This window comes from Daucus carota, chromosome 6 (genome assembly GCF_001625215.2).
Source record: "Daucus carota subsp. sativus chromosome 6, DH1 v3.0, whole genome shotgun sequence".
Classification (NCBI taxonomy): Eukaryota; Viridiplantae; Streptophyta; class Magnoliopsida; order Apiales; family Apiaceae; genus Daucus; species Daucus carota.
Genome location: NC_030386.2, coordinates 4,542,182 through 4,563,246, shown reverse-complemented (window position 1 = coordinate 4,563,246; position 21,065 = coordinate 4,542,182). Strand labels below are relative to the sequence as shown.

The 21,065-nt window shown below is 34.0% G+C and overlaps 1 protein-coding gene and 1 pseudogene across 6 annotated transcripts; both read right to left on the bottom strand.

Annotated features, from left to right (window-relative positions):
* Positions 1 to 626: 626 nt before the first annotated feature.
* On the bottom strand, positions 627 to 3,213 carry LOC108226718 (sucrose transport protein-like; annotated as a pseudogene).
* Positions 3,214 to 8,622: 5,409 nt separating this feature from the next.
* Positions 8,623 to 20,835, bottom strand: LOC108224377 (protein PELOTA 1). Of its 6 annotated transcripts, none has more exons than XM_064079978.1 (19): positions 20,541 to 20,834; positions 20,358 to 20,440; positions 19,083 to 19,158; positions 17,804 to 17,878; positions 17,664 to 17,720; positions 17,054 to 17,099; positions 16,385 to 16,460; positions 14,890 to 14,965; positions 14,719 to 14,751; positions 14,548 to 14,616; positions 14,233 to 14,339; positions 13,023 to 13,095; positions 12,847 to 12,885; positions 12,423 to 12,517; positions 12,134 to 12,244; positions 11,925 to 11,982; positions 11,658 to 11,789; positions 9,806 to 10,799; positions 9,201 to 9,702 (listed from the first exon to the last, which is right to left on the bottom strand). In XM_064079978.1, exons 1-15 carry the CDS (start codon positions 20,589 to 20,591, stop codon positions 12,145 to 12,147), a joined length of 1,056 nt encoding a protein of 351 aa, XP_063936048.1. In that variant the 5' UTR covers positions 20,592 to 20,834; the 3' UTR covers positions 9,201 to 9,702; positions 9,806 to 10,799; positions 11,658 to 11,789; positions 11,925 to 11,982; positions 12,134 to 12,144. The 6 variants fall into 6 exon arrangements, with proteins under 6 accessions (XP_017254453.1, XP_063936048.1, XP_017254452.1 ...); XM_017398963.2 differs by having other exon boundaries at positions 12,138 to 12,244; XM_064079977.1 differs by having other exon boundaries at positions 11,658 to 11,982.
* Between the last annotated feature and the right edge of the window lie 230 nt (positions 20,836 to 21,065).

The following is a 21,065-nucleotide window of genomic DNA, read 5'->3' as shown; positions in this document are numbered from 1 at the left end:
TTTCATATAAAATATCGAATTTCAACCATATTTTGATTTAAATTCTTCTCAAGTTCGCATGGCCGAATGTTACGCGGAAAAAATCTGACCAGTAATTTACAGATTTGAAAACTTGTTCATATTATTAAAATTTGACTACATTTACGGTCACAATTTTACTCTTTCTTTTGTCCTACATATAAATTTTGCCAGTGGTAACCTTATATTCATTTATATTCAGCATAATTCCTTTTAAGATCTTTAAGCTTAGAGAACTCTTGCAGTATCTGAAAAAAGAAAAGAAAATGATTTGAAAAGTTGCATAAGCTAAGCCTGCTCATTCTGGCAATTCGCAAAAGATTTCTCATCAAACATAATCAGATAACAATTTAGTCGAGTACAATATAAACAAAAATGCTGTTGATTATAAAACAGTCCCAAAAAATTGACAATCTTGATAATCTTGCGAACATTTTAATATATAGATGACTCGTTCAACAGATAGTTCCTTCCCCCTTCATGTATTGATTGACACGAACACATTGCTCCGTTGTATTGACTAACATGAACATTCCAGGTTTAGATATATAAACCTGGCAAAAAATGTGCAGAAATATAAAAAAACACAGCACATTTTTTCTTTGTCTTTCAAGCATATACATTATAAATGAATTCTTCATTTATAATGTATATGGCCGTGCATCTGAACGTATATGTATAAATATATATATGCATACACCGATCTAGTGGCCTCCAGGTGCAAGAGTCACTTTGGCAGATGTTTTAGGCTTTGGAAGCAAGACTATCGCCAAAATGCCGCTAAGTGCAGCGCAGAACAATCCAATCACAAACATTGGCAAATTTCCGCCATTTCCAAAAGCCTCGTCTATTGGTCCACTCGTAAGAGAGATAATGATCTGCATTTGCAGGGGCCCATTCCAATCACAAGTTAACACATATTCATTCTGTGAATGTTTTTGTACCCAATTGTGCATGTAACATTTTTCTACTATTATTGTAAGTTTCGAGTTCGGATTTGGCAAACTCATTTTAACCTTTTAGCATTTCCACTTTGCAGTTGCTTAAGATTTATGTAGAAAATCAATGCGAGGTACATGTATATGAACAATAAGATTATACCTGTGGTATACAAATTGCGATATTCAGGACTCCCAAAGAGAGACCTGTACATTAAAAGTTCAGATAAATTCATTGAAAGTTTATCGAAAGAATTAAATAATCACAAATAGGCTTTGAGCTAATTTCACCTTGTCCTGCTTTAGAACCAGCTGAAAAAATGGATGCCAAAGCAAATGGAATGCTAAAGGTGACCTGTATCCAAAATGTGGTTGTTAGCAAATACTATAAGGCCGTTTGAGTGAGTTTAAAATAAGTAATTATTGGTTAAAGTACAAAAGTGAAATAGAAGTTTGAAGTAAGTTAAGACTTATAAGTGATTAAAGTGTTTGGGAAAGAAGCAGAAGCCGTGAAACAAAAGCTAGCATTCCTAAGTTTTTAGAAGTGCTTCTTAACTTCTAACTTATAAATCCAGAAGCTGAGCTTTTAAGTCGTAAACAAACACCCCCTGTACATGTACAATCCAACATTCCCTGTAAGGATGTATGCACTCACCGAAAGAGGGATTCCTAATAATGCAAAGATAGCAAGAGCACCAGCCCTAACTTCAGCAGAAGGTGTTAGAGCATCGCCATCAGGACCGTATTGGCGTTGCGAAGCCGCAACTTTTGTCACAAATATCATCATACCAAACCCTATTGCGAGTAAAAAGTTGACAAACCCCCACATCAATTTCACACCACCAACTCCGCGAAGAGTGAGCTCCACGACCAAGGATGTAAGTCCCACGACAATTGAGTTAAGCATCAATCCTAGTGAACCCTCATGAACTCCGGCATCATAGGCCTTTCCTTTATTTGGAACTCCACCATACACTTCTTTTCCCATCCAGTCTGTATCAAACAACAAAAACGGGAACCATGCAATCCAGTTCAAACATGTCACAATTAGTAACATTACCATCGGACGTGATAATCCCATAAATGCACCAAATATTTGTCCGAAAACTGGGACGCCTCCACTTGAGCCATCGTCTTCGATTTCCTCAGGTGTCAGTTGTTTCTCTTGTACTAAAGTGATTGCTACTAGTGTAATAGTCATGAGTAATATTATAGCAATGATAAAACAAGTTTTCAGGTTTGCACAATAGACATCACAGGCCTCAGTTTTTGTAAATGGGAGAAATGTGTGTAGCTTTTGGTAGGAACCAGCAGCATACCCAAGGATATTACCAATGGCCATAAAAAATGTGTCGGCGATACGGCCCGGCATGGCCCCTGCAACATGTTGTTAGCAACATCTAGTACCCAGAACCCAACAATAAACACTGTAATGGCCCGTGGCTTCAATTCATCTGTCAGGACATCACCGGCTGCGTGACCAATATCTGCAGCAAAACCGATCAAAACGACAGCAAGAGCGACGAATAATGCCCCACCTAAAATAAACGGACGACGACGGCCAAAGGCAGCAGTGCAACGGTCAGAGTAGTAACCAACAATTGGCTGCACTAACATGCCTGAAACAGGGCCACAGAGCCAGATGTAGGCGGACCAGGTGTGGGGAATCCCGAGAAGCTGAACATAGGGTGTCAAAAGGGAGAGCTGGAGGGCCCAGCCGAATTGAACACCAGCAGCAATGGCTGATACAATAATAAGTTTCCACACAGGCGTTGCTTCATCCTCATATCTGGAGGAAGGTCTGTCTTCTTGTCCCATTTTGATGTGATTCTGTGTACTTGTAAATAGAAAGTGTGAAGGAGTTTTACAGGGAGTAGAAGGGGTGACTTGCCTGGAAGAATAGCAGCCTTAAATCCGAATTCAGTTAAGCTGTAAAAAACAAACTAATATCAGTGGATAATCTCTTTGTATATATGCTAGTAAATAGTAATCCCAAAAACTAGTCTCTGTTTTGGTGACTACATGCTTAAATTTAGAGCGGGAACTTTAAATTCCCATTGAAAATAAAGCGACCAGTAATAAATGTCTCTCTAATCTCTATATGGATTGGACCAAGAACAAGGTTATGAAACAATGAAACTGCATATATATAAACAAATTATATAGGGTACCTCGATCTTTTGATCCGGCTATGTGCTATTCTTCAAACCTGTGCTCCTTTCACGAAGTAAAACCCCTCCAATTTCTATCTACATTTGTGAAGTACACCAATGAGTTCCCTGTCCCAAGAAAGTATGATAATGGAGATGATGTTGGTATGGTATATAGGTCAAAATTTAAATTGTTCCTATTTTTTGAGGTCCTCCTTTTTATTAGGACAGCCTTCTGTTTGTTAAACATTTGTCCAGACAAAATAGTTATGCTATTTATAAATATGCAGAAATGCCATGTTTTTTCAATAAGTTCATGAGTTATACACTTAAGCCCGGTTCTTGGATCTTCACCATTTTATTATACACATCAGTGACACTGTTTTATCATAGATTATCATTTACATATTTTTCTGTAGACCTCTCTGGTACTAGTAGCCACGACTTCATCACTCCCTAGTATTGACTATTCTGGACTGAGTATTTATCTAACCTAAACTGTTATTCCCTTCTTTATAATTTCTGCAATTCCCCCACCAGAATTTCATATCTATCCAAAAATATTGGCTTAAAATCACATGCAAGCATACCTTACATTGACATGGAAGAGTACATTTCCTTTCGTTGTTCGAGATCAGCTGCTATCTTACATAGTACCTTTCCTGGTAATGTGTAGAAAGAACCCACTATCAAGCACTATAAAATTGGACCCAAAAAAACTTCAGACTGAAGAATTCACTGTTCTCATTTTGTCAATATTATATTTCTTGATAGCAATGTTTTTATAATATTCAATGACAGGTCTCGTAGTGACATTGGAGGATCATGCGATTAGTATCATTATATTTCCTGATAGCAATGTTTTTATAAATAATTTCAGAATACTGTGTCAAATAAGGTGTTAGTGATATATAAAGAAACTGGCCAAATCATAAAATTGGGGAAATTCGAAGAGATCACATAGGGACTAAAAGATGATGTTCAATAAGTTGTGATTTTTAGTAGCCATGGGAATGGTTAAGAGATTGCAAAGTTTTCTCCATATAAGCTTCTACTCGGAGGACACTAGGCTGTAATAGAACTATTGGGAATACTCATGATCATTCAGCAACCAGAGGCACGCAACTAAAACTAACAGAGCAAGGAGAAAGAATTTGGTACAAGTTGCTGCCTATACAAATTAGGAGCCGCCGGTTTATAGTATATATGGAGCAAAGAGTTGGAATCTTTAAAAGAATTAATATGTCTCCCTTCAGGTAAAAAAGGGTGTGATTTCAAGCAGAAGGCAGACGTAAGGTGAGGTGGTAATCCCTGATCTAAAACATCCCTTGTATTTGGAGGAATAAAACTTGTTCTAGTCACAGATTTGGTGGTGACTGGGAAAAATCAAGAATTAATTATTAACAGATCAAAGCTTAACTAAAATTATGAATTAAGATCACTCCAACACAATCATGCTCTTCTAGTCATTAAATTATAACTCAGTTCTCCATTCCAAACTTAAGTTTACACTTGGAAAAAACCGCATTGTAACTAATATCTTAACACCAGTACCTGTATTTTCCTTCCAAGTCCAGGCAAGTCTACTATTCAAGGACACCACTCATATTTCTATATTTGAAAAATGTTGTTTAAACTTGTGACTCCTGAATAAAAGGGAGAATGAAAAATCAGTAATCCCCACAAAGATGTTTTGGACCTGGTTACGCAAAATATAATTTGGAAAAGGTTTTACTGCAATTCTAACCTTGTTTGAAATGGCTCTACTTGTCTACCCCTCCTCACTCCATTCCAATATAGAAAGCGACTAAAGAAGTCCTCACACACTCTTCCCATCAGTATAATCTCCACAAGCTAATCAGTTGGGTTATAGAACAGCAACATTAGTTGATAGCTTACACGTGTGCTGCATCAAATTTTCATATTAACAGTACTGCCAAATGTGCAAGTAATGTACAATGTCTACGTGTTCATCCATTGCCTAAAAAATGTACAGGACAGTGTAAATCGATTTGGCCATACCAGTTAGAACAAAAAAATGATGAAAATGTTAATATCTGATAGTCTAAGAAAGTCACATGCATAATGAGCATCAAACTATTAACTGCATGATAATATTGTTACAAAACTGTCGTACCTTAGTTATACTCTTTCTACAAGGGAAAAGGCCTCTCGTAATTGCTTATCCAGTTTTTCATGCCTTCCGTTAAAAGATACATAATCGAAATATTGCACTGGCCTTTCACAAAGTAGATTAAAATCATCCACAACCAAAAGCAAAATGGCCATTACCATGTCCAATTGTCCATAATCTTCAAGACTCCAACTGATGAATTATCCTTGGGAATTTCCTCATGCTGATTTTACCCTATTAAATTAACATCTCACAACTTGGAATCCTTATATCCTTAGGTTGTGTTCACTCGGATTGAATAGAATAGAGGGAGAATATAATGAATTTTGTACTCTAAAATGGTGTTTATCAAAGAAAGTGTATATATTTTTCATTCCTTCAATCATTCCATTCCTACTATTTTAACTCACATGTTTTTGGAAGGAATGCTCATTCCATTTCTACATCATGTTTCCTTACAATCATCCTCACAAGAAATCTAAATGCATTCATATTTTGTCACTATTATCTCACACTTTCTTTTTTCTCCTTAAAACTTGTATATAATTTCTCATTCCATTCTCCCCTCATTCAATTCCATCCAAGTGAGCACAGCCTAAGAACCTACGATAACCGAATACATGTATTTTTTGTTGTTTTGGTATGGTACATAAAGACCCTCATCTTTTAAAATTGTCAGGATGTGAACCGAAATTCATACAAATGTCTATCGTACGATTCCCATCAACAATATATTAAATTTGAACTTTTAAAATATTAATTTAACGGATATAGATAAATGTAAAATCCTGACATCACATTATATTTTGTTCTTAAAATAATTAAAAAAATATAATAATTACATTCACTGAATATATAATCTAAAATATTTTTTAGAGTACACGGATAAAGACCGAAAACTGATTTCAACTGAGGCCGGAATATCTCAAGCCCGGACCTGATTTTAATACCTGCATAACCCCATCTTGTAAGTTTTGTAAATGATGCCTACTAAGTACTAACTTGAAGAACCTAAAATGGAGCAAACTACCAAATATAGAACATAAAGAATAGCAGATAATTGCATGAGAAGAAGAGATGTAAGTGCATCATCAATTATAATCACAGAAAGATTTAATAACTCAAGTTTGTCTATCAGTACTCAAGTGCTGAAAGTGTAGAATAAGCTCTACTAAGTAATTAATACTTGGTATGACGTGGCAGTGCCACGTCAGCAGTTGGGGACCCCCTGTGCTGACGTGACGTGGTGACGTGGCGGGGTGGAAAGTGTAAATTTGGGGAAGTTGATGGCAAAGCTAGGGGGTGATATTGTTAGTTTTTAAGAGTTTGGGGGGATATTTGTTTAGTTTTGAAATTAGTTTTTAGGTTTTTATGATAAAGTTGGTTTGTATTTGAACAAACCCATATATATATATATATATAGGCCAACATTCCAGAGAGGGACTCCTTATATAGAGTTACATAGTGCGCCACTATAAATCATCAATTTTACTATAAATTCTGTTATAGAATACATATAAAACGTGTTTCTAATATAGAATACTATAAAATAAATCTATTTTAAGTAATTTAACATTTAAAATTTGATTAAAAAAATATATTTTCGAAACTGATTCCACAACAGAATAATTCTGGATGATGATTATTCTGTTATAGAATCATGTTGAGATATTGCATAATTTTAGATGATCTTTGGAATAAAAAAATTGTATAACTTCGTTTTCGGTTTAATAATCAAAATTTGTAATTATATTTCATAAAAAATATAATAAAATATATATTATGTATATATTTATAATGGTGTGCTACGTAACTCCATATAAGAGGGTATGCTATGGAGTGTTACCCTATATATATATATATATATATATATATATATATATATATATATATATATATATATATATATATATATATATATATATAATATTTAAATATCACTTATATTTTATTTCGGATTCGGATATTATCGGATACGAATATGCTTATATCAGTATCCGTATCCGGAATTGCCAGACTCAGATACGGATAATATCCGCTTTATCACGGATACGAATACGGATTTTCCGGATGGATATAGGATTTTTCGGACTTTTTTGACAGCCCTAAACTGAATGGTTGGAGTGTGATATTTTCAAAAATTGATTATATTTTTTATTTTTGATATACAACATACTTTTTAGTTAAGGGGTTTATATGATCAGAGAAGCTCCTTAAAGTCGGGCTCAAGATTTAGGATTGTTAATATCAGTTCTTTGTGTACCTAAGTAAAACTTTCGTAAAGTGACAGAAATATGAACCATTTATTCAGCTTATGAGCGGGTCTACGGTTTCATAACTAAAATTATACAGGAAATATATTATAACCGCCTCCCTCCTCTCCTCTAATCTAGGGTTTGTCTATTTTCAAATAAATCAAGGGGTTTCCACTGGTTTTTTCCGGTGGAAAGCCCCAACCCCTTCATTTATCCTTTATTCTCATTAATTTCTTTTCAATAAAGCCCAAACTTTTGAGTGTTTGTGTGTCTCTCCTCTTAGAGTGTGTGCTTTGTCTCTCTTTTTGGAGTGTTTTGTTATGTTTTTGTCTAATTGTGATTGAGTTTATATGGTGTTAGATCTGTTGAAAACGAGTTATTGATATTTTTGGTGATCTGCAAAAACTGTATCAATTCTGAGACGGTGGTGATTATTGCAATAGCTCACCTTTCACAATCAAAGATTGTTCATCCTTCACGGATTTATACTTTCGGCATGTCTATAGCTAGTATCCGGCATATAGATAGCTGGGGTGCTTTCGGCATGTCTATAGTTGGTGTCCGACATGTAGATAGCTGTGGTGCCGCTTCCCCAATCTCAATTTATGTGATTGGTGTTTTTGAACATTGGGCTAACAATAGTTTTTATGTGATATGGTCAATTGCGATGTTACTATTTCCAGAGATGTTGGTGCAAGTTGGATCGCTTGGGATTTCTTTGATTTTGTTTTTAGCTTCAAGAGTTCTTAAATTCTATGTGTTAAACGATCAGGAAACAAATCAGCTACTTGTTTTTAATATGTTATTTGTTTTACCACCTGGTTGTATCGATAGCTGGGGGTTTGTCCCGGCCGTACTATATTCAAGTTAATAAAATCTTCTTGCATTTGTCAAAAAAAAATTATACAGGAAAATTGTTTTTAAAAACATATGTGATGTTTGGTCCTATTTTCAAACAAGGTTTTCAGAAAATATATAACAAAACAACAGAAAAAATTAAAACATTATTTTTGAAAAATTGAGAACATACCAAATGACACATTTGTTGTTTATAGCATCACTAACAATGTTGGTTAAAAACGCTGGACTAAATTAGAGTTCTAAATCAAACACATTATCTAAAATTTGTTGAACCTGTTTAGCATTTTGGCAAAGATACAACAATACTGGAATATAATTTTTTTATTCCTTTGGCAAAATAATTACTAACAAGTACTACATACACAAGGCACGATGGCCTTTGCTAACAAAATTATACCACAAGTCATCTGAAAACTCATGGTTATTGTACAAGATTAAATAAAAATAAGTTATTGTGAATAATCTAATATCAGTTCACTCCTCTACAGCTATGCCATCACATTTCAATGTCGTCCAAATCCGGTAAGGTGCCGTTTGAAAACACAGATTTCATTTGAAATGTGAGATTTCAAATTCAGAATTTGAAATCCAGAATTTGAAATCCAAATCCATTGTTTGGGAATATTAGAATTTCAAATCCTGGATTTGAAATCCAAATCCACTGTTTGGGTTATTTAAGTATTTCAAAAGCTGAATTTGGAATTTAAACAAATTTTTACTTAAAAACTTAATCATAACTCCAAATTTAATCACAAATGCGTTCTTCAATATTTATCTAAATAATATTTTGAAGTAGACGACACATGAGATAAATATTTAATCTCATTCAAAATTACAAATAAAATCCAAGATAAAATGAGTAAATACTTTATTATAACATGTACTTCACACTTATAATTCAAATATTACAAGCGATCTGTACTTATCTTATGATTTTAATACTACATAAACTTGCTAGAAAACACAAGTCACTTATTGGATCAAACAGACACACCCCCAGTTCCTTTATGCAGCTCAGGCTCAAGCCTGCATCTTCTTAAGAAGCTCAACATACACTTCAGGCTCCGGAACAAATTTCTTAGCAGCATCAGTCGACAGAAACTTGGTCACCCATCCGACGAGGCCCGGTGTTTTTGCCTCAGCCAGAACCTTGATGCCACTCATTTTCTCGATTGCCTTGATCCATCCAATGAAGCTTCCAACAGCAATATCAGTGTAACCAATGTTATCTCCCCCGAAGTAGCTCTTCCCTTTGCTACATGTCTTGAAAGCCTCCTCCAGCGGCACCAATCCTTCCGCTAGCTGCTCTATCAACGCCACCCTTTCGCTCTCTGGACTGGAACCACCTGCAATATGCGACAATATTAAGAAAAATCTTAAGAAAAATGAGAAAACTTCTACGCATTGTTAAAATAACGTGACTTACGAAATCAAAATTTAAAAATGTACCTTGTCATCAAAATACGCAGCCCAGAATCGCGCAACAACACGATCATAAGGATCAGAGGGGAGAATCGAGGAGCTATCACCACTCCACTTCTCATCAATATATTCAACAAATACAGAATCTAGTCAGACACACAAGTAAGACACTGACCACGCACCATACACACTACTTAACATACACTTTGAAATGCTTAGTAATCTGAAATGTGAAGAGCAAAATGATGATCAGTATTAATTATTAATTATCTTAGAAAAATGTGAACTTAGTAATCTGAAATACATGTCTGGTACAAGTTTATATTGCACAGACCAAAGCATCACAAGTAAGAAACATTTCAATATATTATCAGACCAAAGCATTGCATCACAAGAATATAATAAGAAACATTGATTGGTCAGACCAAAACATACAAGTGAGCTAATTATTGTCAATGTAGCATTGCAAATATATTATCTAAAGAATGCTTATTTGGTAATTGATACAGAATACTTTACAAGCACACAGGCCACAGCTATATACTGTTCTAAGGCCATAGATATTTAGTTGATAAAGAAATCTGCTCATAATTATTTAGTTGATAGCACATAATTCTAGCACAATTCCTATGTTTGATATTTTGTTTTTTTGCTTAAGACAGAGTAATTCTAGCATTACATAATTTATCACTGCTTAATTTAAGAAGCACAACAACGTAAATGCATTTAAATGGAACTTTCTATCAAATCCTTCTCATGCAGAACTTTGATTACAGCTTTAAAAAGAACAGAGCAGAGCAGATTACTGCTTCTCCTGCAGAACTTTGATATCTTCATCATTTGACCATACATTTGACCATATGAGACCGCTGCTACAACCACAATAAAACCCGCAACTATCGTAACTAACTCCATATCTTCATCATCCCTCAAACGTTTACACGAATCTCTTATGTTAACAAGTTTTTTCCACACCTTGGACTCTATTGCGTCGAAGAAGTTTAATCAGGAATCCAAGAAACTGAATATGAAAGGATAAGAAATTGAAATCTTGATGAAAGACAAAATCTTATTCTATTATTCTATTATTATTCGATGCAGTATAGTTGGATAAGGAAGAAGCTGACATGAAAATTTAGGAGTTAGCTGGAATTAGGAAGAGCTTTGACTACTATAATTTGGGCACCGGGCCTATATAAGAAAAGCATGTTTCTCTGTGTACAAACCGAGACCACACTAAAAAGCTAGAAAAACATTCCACCAAATTTCTAGACCGCATTATAGTTCTGGATATGACAGCCAGAGTTTTAGGAAATTGAAAGCAGCGATATCATGATTTAGGAACCAAGTAAAGGAGCAACCAAATTGTTAAAATCTTCAGATTCTATCATTTCCTTACCTTCTTTTCCTCTTTTAAAAACACATATCAAGTTTGCATATAGCTGGTGAACTCCAAAACATATGGCTTAAATGTCAATCAAGTGTTGCCCCCCCAGAATAGTAAACTAAGACAGGGTAACTACAGACATTCTTAACTCTAAAGGCTGTGACATCTAGAAGATAATGCGACACAAGGATAAAGAAAAACAAACAACTTCAATGTTAAACCCTAATTACAAAAATGAGAGCAGTGAAATCAATTACACGCACATATATACATATAGATATCAAATTAAGGAATAAAATGACAACAATCAATGTATACAGAGAGAAAAGATGCGTATAATCCAATACTAGCAAGAGAGACAAGGAGAAGGATAGATGCAGAGAGGGAGAGGGAGAGGGAGAAGGAGGGAGAGAGGGAGGGAGAGAGAGAGAGAGAGAGAGAGAGAGAGAGAGAGAGAGAGAGAGAGAGAGAGAGAGAGAGAGAGAATTGCACCTTTGAATTTTCGGCGGAGACGGAATAATGGCAGGAGAGAAGAGGGGCGAGGGAGAGAAGATGAGCGAGCAGCCCGAAGTGAAGGCATGGAGTTTGTCTTCTATTTTTTGATTTCAAATGACACTTTGCTGACTAGTATTTCAAATTATTTTGTTTTAGCTTTTGTTTAAATTTGATGGAATTGAACAAATCCAAATCTAGAATTTATAGAATTTGGCAAACAGTAGATTTGAACAAATGCAGGATTTGAAATCAAATCAAGGTTACCAAACAGGGCATAATGGAAATCGAAGGATTGCTGCGATTCCAGTTATCTGTGCCAATTCTGTTACATCGTGATCCAGTTAGTCTAGTGATAATTAATAATAAAAGTAGAAGCATAATAATCATTTGGAGGGGCTGTAACATTAAGTAGCCATAAGTATCGATGTAAGCTCAAACTTGTAACTTATAGCAAGAGGGAAGATAAACTATACTTACGTTCTCCTTAAGCATGCATTGATGAAAATATATGTGCAGCGCCCCCTGAATTCTTTACCGAATCGACTAAACTGACATATTTTTTCCTTGTTCCTACATCAGAATTCCTGCAAATAAATGAATCACTGTCAATTATAGACTGCAAGACTGTACCCCTTTTAAGTAAAACTGTTGCTGTGGTTCAGGGAGGGAGCAGTGCCATTTTAATTGAATAAACACTTTAAACAAAGTCCAGAATTTGGACATCAGGCAAGACTTGTAGGATAGATACAAAAGATTACTAACCTAAAGAGCTCATCAGTGATGAGAAGTGTTTGCACGGCCATGCGTTCGTGGGCAACTTCAACATGCTTTGGTCCATAACATGCACGATATGCATCCTACTCCAAATAATTAAAAAAGAGGAAAAGACATGTAAGTACAATTTGAAACAGATAAGTGAAACATTAATATTCCCATACATGTATAACTATTTTTGTGTAAAAATATGTCATAGACCATTTACTAATGCTATCCACCCTAACTTTTCCTTGTATAGCGTGAGATTTTTATCCAACCTTATTTTTCCTTACCACTGTTGCATAAGCACATACATAAATATATAGACAGGTGAACACTGGTAAACCATGAGGAGTGATGAACATTCTTTACAATTTGTGATAACCTCTATTTTACATGAAATGAAGTATTATTCCACGCACACACTTACATTTGAAAGCATGGCGAAAAAATCTTTAAGTGCTCGGGCCTTAATAATCAGAAGGAAATATGTTTTAGTGATTAAAGAGAAAGAGCAGATGCCATGAAGGAACAAAGGAGAGAAAATGAGAAGTTCTGATATGAAAGCTGATAATTATAGTTTGGCACCTCGGTTTCTAAAATTACCTCTTGTGCTGCTTTTGTATCTTTTATCATATTCATCACATTTGGAGCATCCAGAACCTCTCTTAAATTATGCCTGTGTATAAGTCGAGCAATAATTAAGCAATTACATGTCAATAACAATTTTCACAAAAAAATGACTATGTGTGTAGGCGGTTAAAAGACCGAGCAATAGAAACATTAAGCCCACTGGACACCCTGGGCCCATAAAACTACTATAACACAGTTTTTATATTAACTCATCATAACCAAATGCGAGAAATTTAAGGCATCCAATTACTCCCTCCGGCCCAACCAATTGTATACATTTGTATGGGACACGGAGACCAAGAAAAAGTGTAAAAAAATGAGTAACGTTAGATGATATGTGGGTAAAGTGGTGGGACCCATTTATTTTTAATAATAGATTTAAGATAGTGGAGGAAAGTAGTGGGTGTAATAGTGTTTTTATTATTATATTTAGGAGATAGTGGAAGAAAGTAGTGGTTGTAATAGTGTTTTATGTTATAAAAAGTTACTATTTTTGGAATGTATAGAAATGATGGGACATCCTAAAAAGGAAACTGTATAGAAATGAGTGGGACGGAGAGAGTATTTCTGAAGTACTAAAAAGGTCACATCATGCGGGAAGAATATCAAACATGCCGCTTTCCCTCGAATATCTTTCTGTTTAGTATATTGCACTAATGGATAGATAAACGAAAGCTACTTGCTAGGTTTATAGTGTTTTGCTCATTTGTCAGTCCCGTCATTTTGGGCAACTATAAGATTGTTTTTCAGGTAACAAATACTAATACTAAAGTAAATTAAGAAATATACAATATAGTAACTGACTAAACCGAGATGAGCTTGTTAACCTATATTCTGTAAACCATCAACAGTTCACGCCTATTTCTGAAGCTCCTATTAACTTTTTTCTTTGCTTCCACCTAACTTTGACATATAGAAGGGAATATTGAGAATCTTATGAAAGGAATTACCAGCTCATGTTATACTACTACAAACTTAGTCCCCTTAAAGAATCCCCAATCTTACACAATTGTATAGCATGCAGATTCTCAAGCCTATAAAATCAGGCATATTTTGCAACCAAAATTCTGCTTAAACTGATAATGAGCTTAATGGTTAAAATGTTGAAATTGATTCTCACTTTGTGTTAAAAGTCTTCAAAAATGATACTATTTAGTTTCATAAAAGAGTGAGGTAGACATACTTGTATCCTGAGGTCGTGTGCACAAGAATTATGCGCGACTTGTTTTCGATTATAGTTCTCAACTGCTTCCTTTCTGCTTCCAACATCAAATGACGATGAAATTGATCCTGAAACAAATTGGAAAATAGCTCCGGATTATTAAATTATTTAAAAATATTTATGACTTCAGTTTTATGCAAACTGTTAACTTGAGAACTCAATTTCAAAGCTTCCACTGTACAAAAAGCAGATAAGTTACACAAGGCATGGCCCCTTTACGCAATTAATTGTTTCTAAACAGGACCAAATACATAATTAAAGAATTTAATAACTCGCCTTTGTGAATCCTGAACTTGCAATCACAGCACAGCGAACAACTTGAAAATCAATATGTTTCAAGAAAGCCTGTAACACACCCAAAAAGAAAATTTTAAGTTGCCGAAATTTTTTTATAACTTCTCTGTAGGATAACAAGACTTAGTCATAAGTCCTGGTTTGAGCTTTCACCTGTGCGACATTCTCAAAGAATTTGTCCAAAGCCTGTAAACCAAGTAGTGGAAATATTCAATAATAATCATTATATACACAGCTATACTAACTACCACTGTTTACCCTCACAACTTGCATTAAATGAAACTGGTCAATTTAATACATATGGATAGGAAACTGGAACCATACTTTGTCATAACCAGCTATAGCAGGTCCATGCTTCCTAGGTATTGAAGCTTCTATCCTTGAACGCATTACTGTCACACTGTTGAAAAATCACCAAATTACAGAAATCAAATTTTGACGAATACAACAAAAAGTTCTCAAACTAAAAACATACACAGAATAACTGCATTCTTGTAACTCATCAGATAATAATTACAGATATTATAGCAAATCGACTGCAGCACTTCATTAATATTCATCAAGTATCCATATACAGAAAAACAAATCAAAGAAATTAGACTAATGTTGTTTCAGATTTTTATATTAATAACTGAATGTGCTCATTGTAAGCAGGACACACATTAAACAATATGTATATATAATCAGGTTTGTGCTAAAAGTAGAAATCATCATAACCTAAACTACAAACTAAGGAGTTTATATACCTGGTGATTTTAGGTATGTTTTGGTCAACTTGTGTATTTTTTCTACAAATTATATATGCATAATAATTTGGCGAGTCTTACTTATACTTGTAGTGCATCCCATGTCGATATTGGTAAATTATTTTGGTTTGTAGTTTTGGAAGGCTGAGAAGTTTGTAGTGGAGTATGTCCCTGTATAATTACACTGATACTAACATAAGGGAAACGATAAGTAAGCCCTAAAATTTACTCGAAAGCTCCATGTACAAAATCATGTGCATGATGTACAACATTCCTTCTAAAGTGGACAACCTTTTATGCATGATCTACAACTACTTCCAAGCACAATTGGGGCTTGCTTAGTAAATGTTGGAGTTTATTTATCAATTCCATAATTTAATTTGATTATTCTTTCAGAAGCAGTTTATTTTAATATCTTGCCTTTTAAACCAAAAGCTTGAGTTAGAACGCCAAGTCCATTAAAGTCAAGATTATATGTAGAAGGTGAAAAGCTTAAATAGTAAAATTCCAAATATTTAGTGTCTTCAAAAAAATATGAAGCGTGGGGAGAGACTATATAAAGGGAAACTTATGTCGTGAAGTGATTAGACTTACAAAAGTGGCAACAAGAGAAACATACTTGCAGCAAAGGAGAGCTAAGCGAAATTCATATTTAGTATATCCTATGATGATCCTAAAGATTTGGTACCTTCGGAGTAAGTGCCAAAACATTTTAGATGGCAGCAAGTGTCTAATTACCCATCTTTATCATAAATATGAAGTTTCTAATGTTTGAACAATTTAGTAATGAGCATGCAAGTTCATAATTAAGATCTCTACCACAACTAAAAGAATTCGAAACCTATATATATATATATATATATATATATATATATATATATATATATATATATATATATTACCAAACATCAGTTAAATGCTCTCCTAGATTCTTACACCCTAGACATCCTTAGCTCTCATATGCTAAACGAAGAATAAGTATAGAAAACAAAAGAGTAACAAGAAAAAAGGTCCAAGTCTTCGAATCACATGAACAAACACATATTGAGAAGCGAGTAATCACTCAAATGTACCTTTTTCCAATGAGGAATATTTGTGCTAGCCCTTCTTGCATCATAACCACAGCCAGATCAGCACTTGCAGAAGGATCTGTATGACAGCTAAAAAGTGAGATGAATTACTAGAATCATAATTTTATGTATACAACAAAAAACACGTGAGGAGGTGTAAAGCATTTCATACTTTCAGCTTCTGCAAACAAAAGACACAAAACATGCACAAAATTGAAAAAACCCCACAAATATGCAAAACAGGTTTTGCATCATAAATTCTAATTGAGATACCATTGTGAAGAAAAAAAAAAAGTAATCCAATCCACTGAGCAAATGAAAATATAAATCTTTTCCCAAGCTTTCGATTCAACTTAAAGGCTACAAGTTACAACCCTATTACAATTTTTAATGGCACCACGAAATTCAAAACAAACATTTGCATTAACAATCTAGAGATTAGCACTGCCTAACTGGATTACATGACAATTAGACAGACAAATAAAGTCAGGAAATAGTAGAGAGCTACGAAAGAGTATACATGGCAGTTTCGAATAATTCATCTTAGCATGACTTCTAACGGGCATGCTATACTTTATATTCTTCAAACATGTGCATTATAAAAATTATAGTTAAAACTGCAAACCAGGTAAATAGCAAAAAAAAACAAAATTTGAAAACGCAATTGCATACCAGAGGCTTGATAGAGTGCATCTGATGACATTGTATCCCAAACCACCTGTTGAAGAGACAATCCTCGTTAAGCATTATAGAAAGTACAAGTGGTATTAAAATTAATTGCCTGATTGTGCACATTAGTTACATATAGCACTGATTCCCGATGAGGAGGATCCATTTTGCACAGATATACAATATAAACACAGCAGGTAATGAAGGAAAATACAGCTTACGTTCAAATTTTTGTTTATCCATAAGTAGATAGTTAAAGCATATACTACCAGCATACATGTATACACACCTCCTAACGTATAAATGACACAAATAAAAATTTATATGTGCATACAAACACTTCAACACAAATTATCTGACACCACTGGTGCCAAAATTATTCATTATATTGCTTACACTTGGCTTTTAATATATTACTTTTGCCAACCCATTTGATACTTATTACAGCACCCACAATGATTGTCTAGTACAGTCTTAGCCTGAAGATACCTCCACGAATTAATACAAACATTTATCTTCATGAACAATGAAAGAATTAAACAGATAGGCATTTCAATTTTGACTGACGCAATAACAGAATTTTGACTGATGCAATAACAAGAGAAAAGCATACCTTTCTTAGCACAAAAGGTCGGTGCAGCTCAAGTTCAAGCGTATGGAAAGCTCCAATCTGAAGTAGATCGCTTTATGTTCACTAATAAATTTAATGAAACTTAAATGTTACATATCAATTTTATGTTATATTGTGCATACCTTTACATGTGCATTTTCCACAATGCTTTTTCCTCGTATACGCAATAAAGATCCTTCTTTGTCATAGTCCACATCCTATGTAGAAATTCATAACAAGGAACATATTTTAATTAGATTCCTTGTATTGCAATGCCGCAATTTGCTTCAAAATTCCTCAATTGATGCAATTATATGCATATATATAGAATGATAACTCTTGCAATATATTGTTCTCTAGGGCTAACAAAACATTTAAAGCTAAAAGGAAAAAACAGAAAAGAAGAAATATTTCAAAATGGATAAGAGAAGTTATAATCCTACAAGCAACTAAGTATAGTTACATACCAATACTACTGGATCACAATAGTCATAGAATTGGACAAGAGCCACAGGAGGAAATAAAGGTATAATTATTTAATTTGTTATTTTGTTTGGGTCAACAGGTTAGTGCTTTATACTAATCAAATTATTATCCTACGAGAGAACCTTAAAGTACAAGAGATTTAGGAGTCATTTGTTTATACCTGAATGTGGCTGAATAAATATAAATTGAATGGCTCAGCCTGTTTGGTATATTATTTAGTTAGCTGATGAGGCAGAATGATTCAAAATAATTGCTGACCGAGTAGTGTAGAATTTGGAGGCTGCATGGCTCAGACAACATATTTCTGTAATTACACCAGTTTTACACGCTTTCATCTTCTTTTTTCTGTAAGTGCAAGGTACCTAAATATAATCAAAAGAATACACAATTCTAAACAATATCTCTATGTAATATCGCATTTACTTTTAAATATATTAAATTAATTTTAATTTTATTATAACATTCATATAGATTTTCATGTAATATTATATTTACTTTATATTTAACGACTAATTTATATTATAGCTAGTTTAAAGCAATTTTTATATTTAATAATATTATGTTAAATAATTTTTTTATTTCAGGTCAAAAATAAAAATTAATATCATTCAGACATTTTCAAATATATTTTTCTCAAATAAGATTATTCATTCAGCTATTTTAATCATTTAGATATTTTATATTCAGATTTGCCAAATGAGCCCTTAATGAAAATCATCCAGGGATACCAATCAACGTAGTGATTCGAGCTTCATCCCTAATTAAAAGTTTCTCTCGTATTAAGTATGTAAATAATCTATTTCTTATACTTGCATTACATAATCTCCTCAGTATACACACCACAATTTATAGAAAACTATAATACTATATTAACACTACCACATATTAACATTCCGGAAGCTAAGCTAAACCATTGTTCGTGATGCATGGTCATACCATAGCTTTGATTTCCAACGTCAATTTCAGACGCTCTGAATCTCTACCGCCAGAAGCTGTTTCCCTCAAAACTTTCCTGCAAAAAATTAAAATATATATATTATGAAAACAAGTTAATTGGATGATATATGTTAATTATGCCAAACCTCAAAAATATTCACAAGCTGAATAATGCTGCCAAGGTGATTATAGCTTATATGAGGTTTTAAAATTTGAATTTCGGCTTTACATAAGGAAAACAGAAACTGCTTTTGAAGGCTTTGCAAGACTATACATGGTCAAAAAAGCAGTAAATGTTCAAAAACAATTACATTCAATAGTAATAGTACTGTAATCAGTTACAATATTAGGCCTCTTGCTACAACAAGTTCTTGCACAAATTAGCTTCTTTCTCGTAGTAAGCATCTATTACAAAAACACATGTCCCATTACTCTAAAATCATAACAGAGGATTAGATATACTTCAATAAATTTAACATATCCAGTCACTTTTTACCTTCATAATGCAATACATGTATATAAATATACATATATATATATATATATAGGCAATTGCTCAAATACAAACCACTAAAATAAAAACTAAAATAGAAACCAAGAGAAACTATACCTAAATGACCTCACCCACCCCCTATATGTCATCACCCACCCCCTATATGTCATCACCCACCTAGGGTCCACTCTCACCCCACTCAATCCACCCCGGGCCCGCTAGGGCCTCGCCAAGGCTCTTCACATGCCCTGGACATGCTCCAGACAGTCTTAAGAGCCAAAACTTGGCCCCACCATGGTCCCACTAGGTCTCGACCCGGCCCTACTAGCCCCCACGTAGACCCCGTCTAGGCCCATCTCGGGGTCCATCCCCGGTCCCAAAACCCGCATCATTCTACTTAATCGCATTGGTTTCTATTTAGTTTCTATTCTACTCGTTTGTATTGGCATAGGACTATATATATATATATATATATATATATATATATATATATATATATATATATCCAACTCTTGGTAAACCCTATACTAGAAACTTATAAAGATATCAGAAATTAACATAATTAATTCATTCCACCTTAAATTCTTTGCAACTTTTTACTCTAATATACTAAATACACAACAAACTTAACCCCAAATAACGTCCTTAAACAAGAACATCATACAGGACATAAAGTCACAAACTTTACTTCCCCCCACCAAATTTCGCAACCCAACTACCAAAAATCACATCTTCGCTAAAATTTACGACTAACACGAAAAACCGAAAGAAACAAAAAGTACCTCACAGTAGCAGCCATCACCTTGTCACCTTTACTAATTAAATTATAAGCCAGCCACAAATCATCTGCTTCTTCAGGAACCATCTGGAAACCAAACCAACACAAATTAATCCCAGTTTTCAATAAAAACAAATACCCATTAAGCAAAACCACACAAAACATACAAAAATCAGCTTGATTATACCTTAACACTCCCAGGGCCATTAGGGCTTATGTCTTTGTGAACTATCTTCATCTTTAAACTTTACTAATTTTATTAATTTACTTTCTGGGTGTGTACAGAATGAGTTTTACATGCAAGAAGAAGGGCTTTTATATATAGGGTGATTAAATCAAATTCTGTGTAGGATTCGGTTGAGAGGAGGAGGCAAATTTGAGTGTAGCGGGAATTGTATTCGGGTCGGGTTGGTTTGATTGGGTTAACTGGGGACTTGTAGCGATTTGTCAGATTCCGTTTTTTTCCCCATGAAATGTTCTGGTGCTTAAAATTTGCTAATATAAAAATATACATTATATTTGTTATATTATTTTTTATTAATAAATAAAATTTTCAAACTAATATATTCCATAAATAATTTGAAACAAAATCAGATTTTAAAACTTGCTTATAATATACCCGAAACTAAAAAAGGTAGTTCTAATTTTTGATATTTTTCATCCAAAAATTCCAAAAAAATTGAAAAATAGAACGGAACGATGTGAGAGGCGC

Coding starts and splice junctions, on each gene's coding strand:
- LOC108224377 (XM_017398964.2), bottom strand. CDS start 20,591: ATGAAGATAGTTCACAAAGACATAAGCCCTAATGGCCCTGGGAGTGTT. Junction 14,340..14,547: donor CAAGTTCAGGATTCACAAAG/GCGAGTTATTAA, acceptor AATTTGTTTCAG/GATCAATTTCATCGTCATTT. Junction 12,518..12,846: donor TTTTCGCCATGCTTTCAAAT/GTAAGTGTGTGC, acceptor TATTTGGAGTAG/GATGCATATCGTGCATGTTA.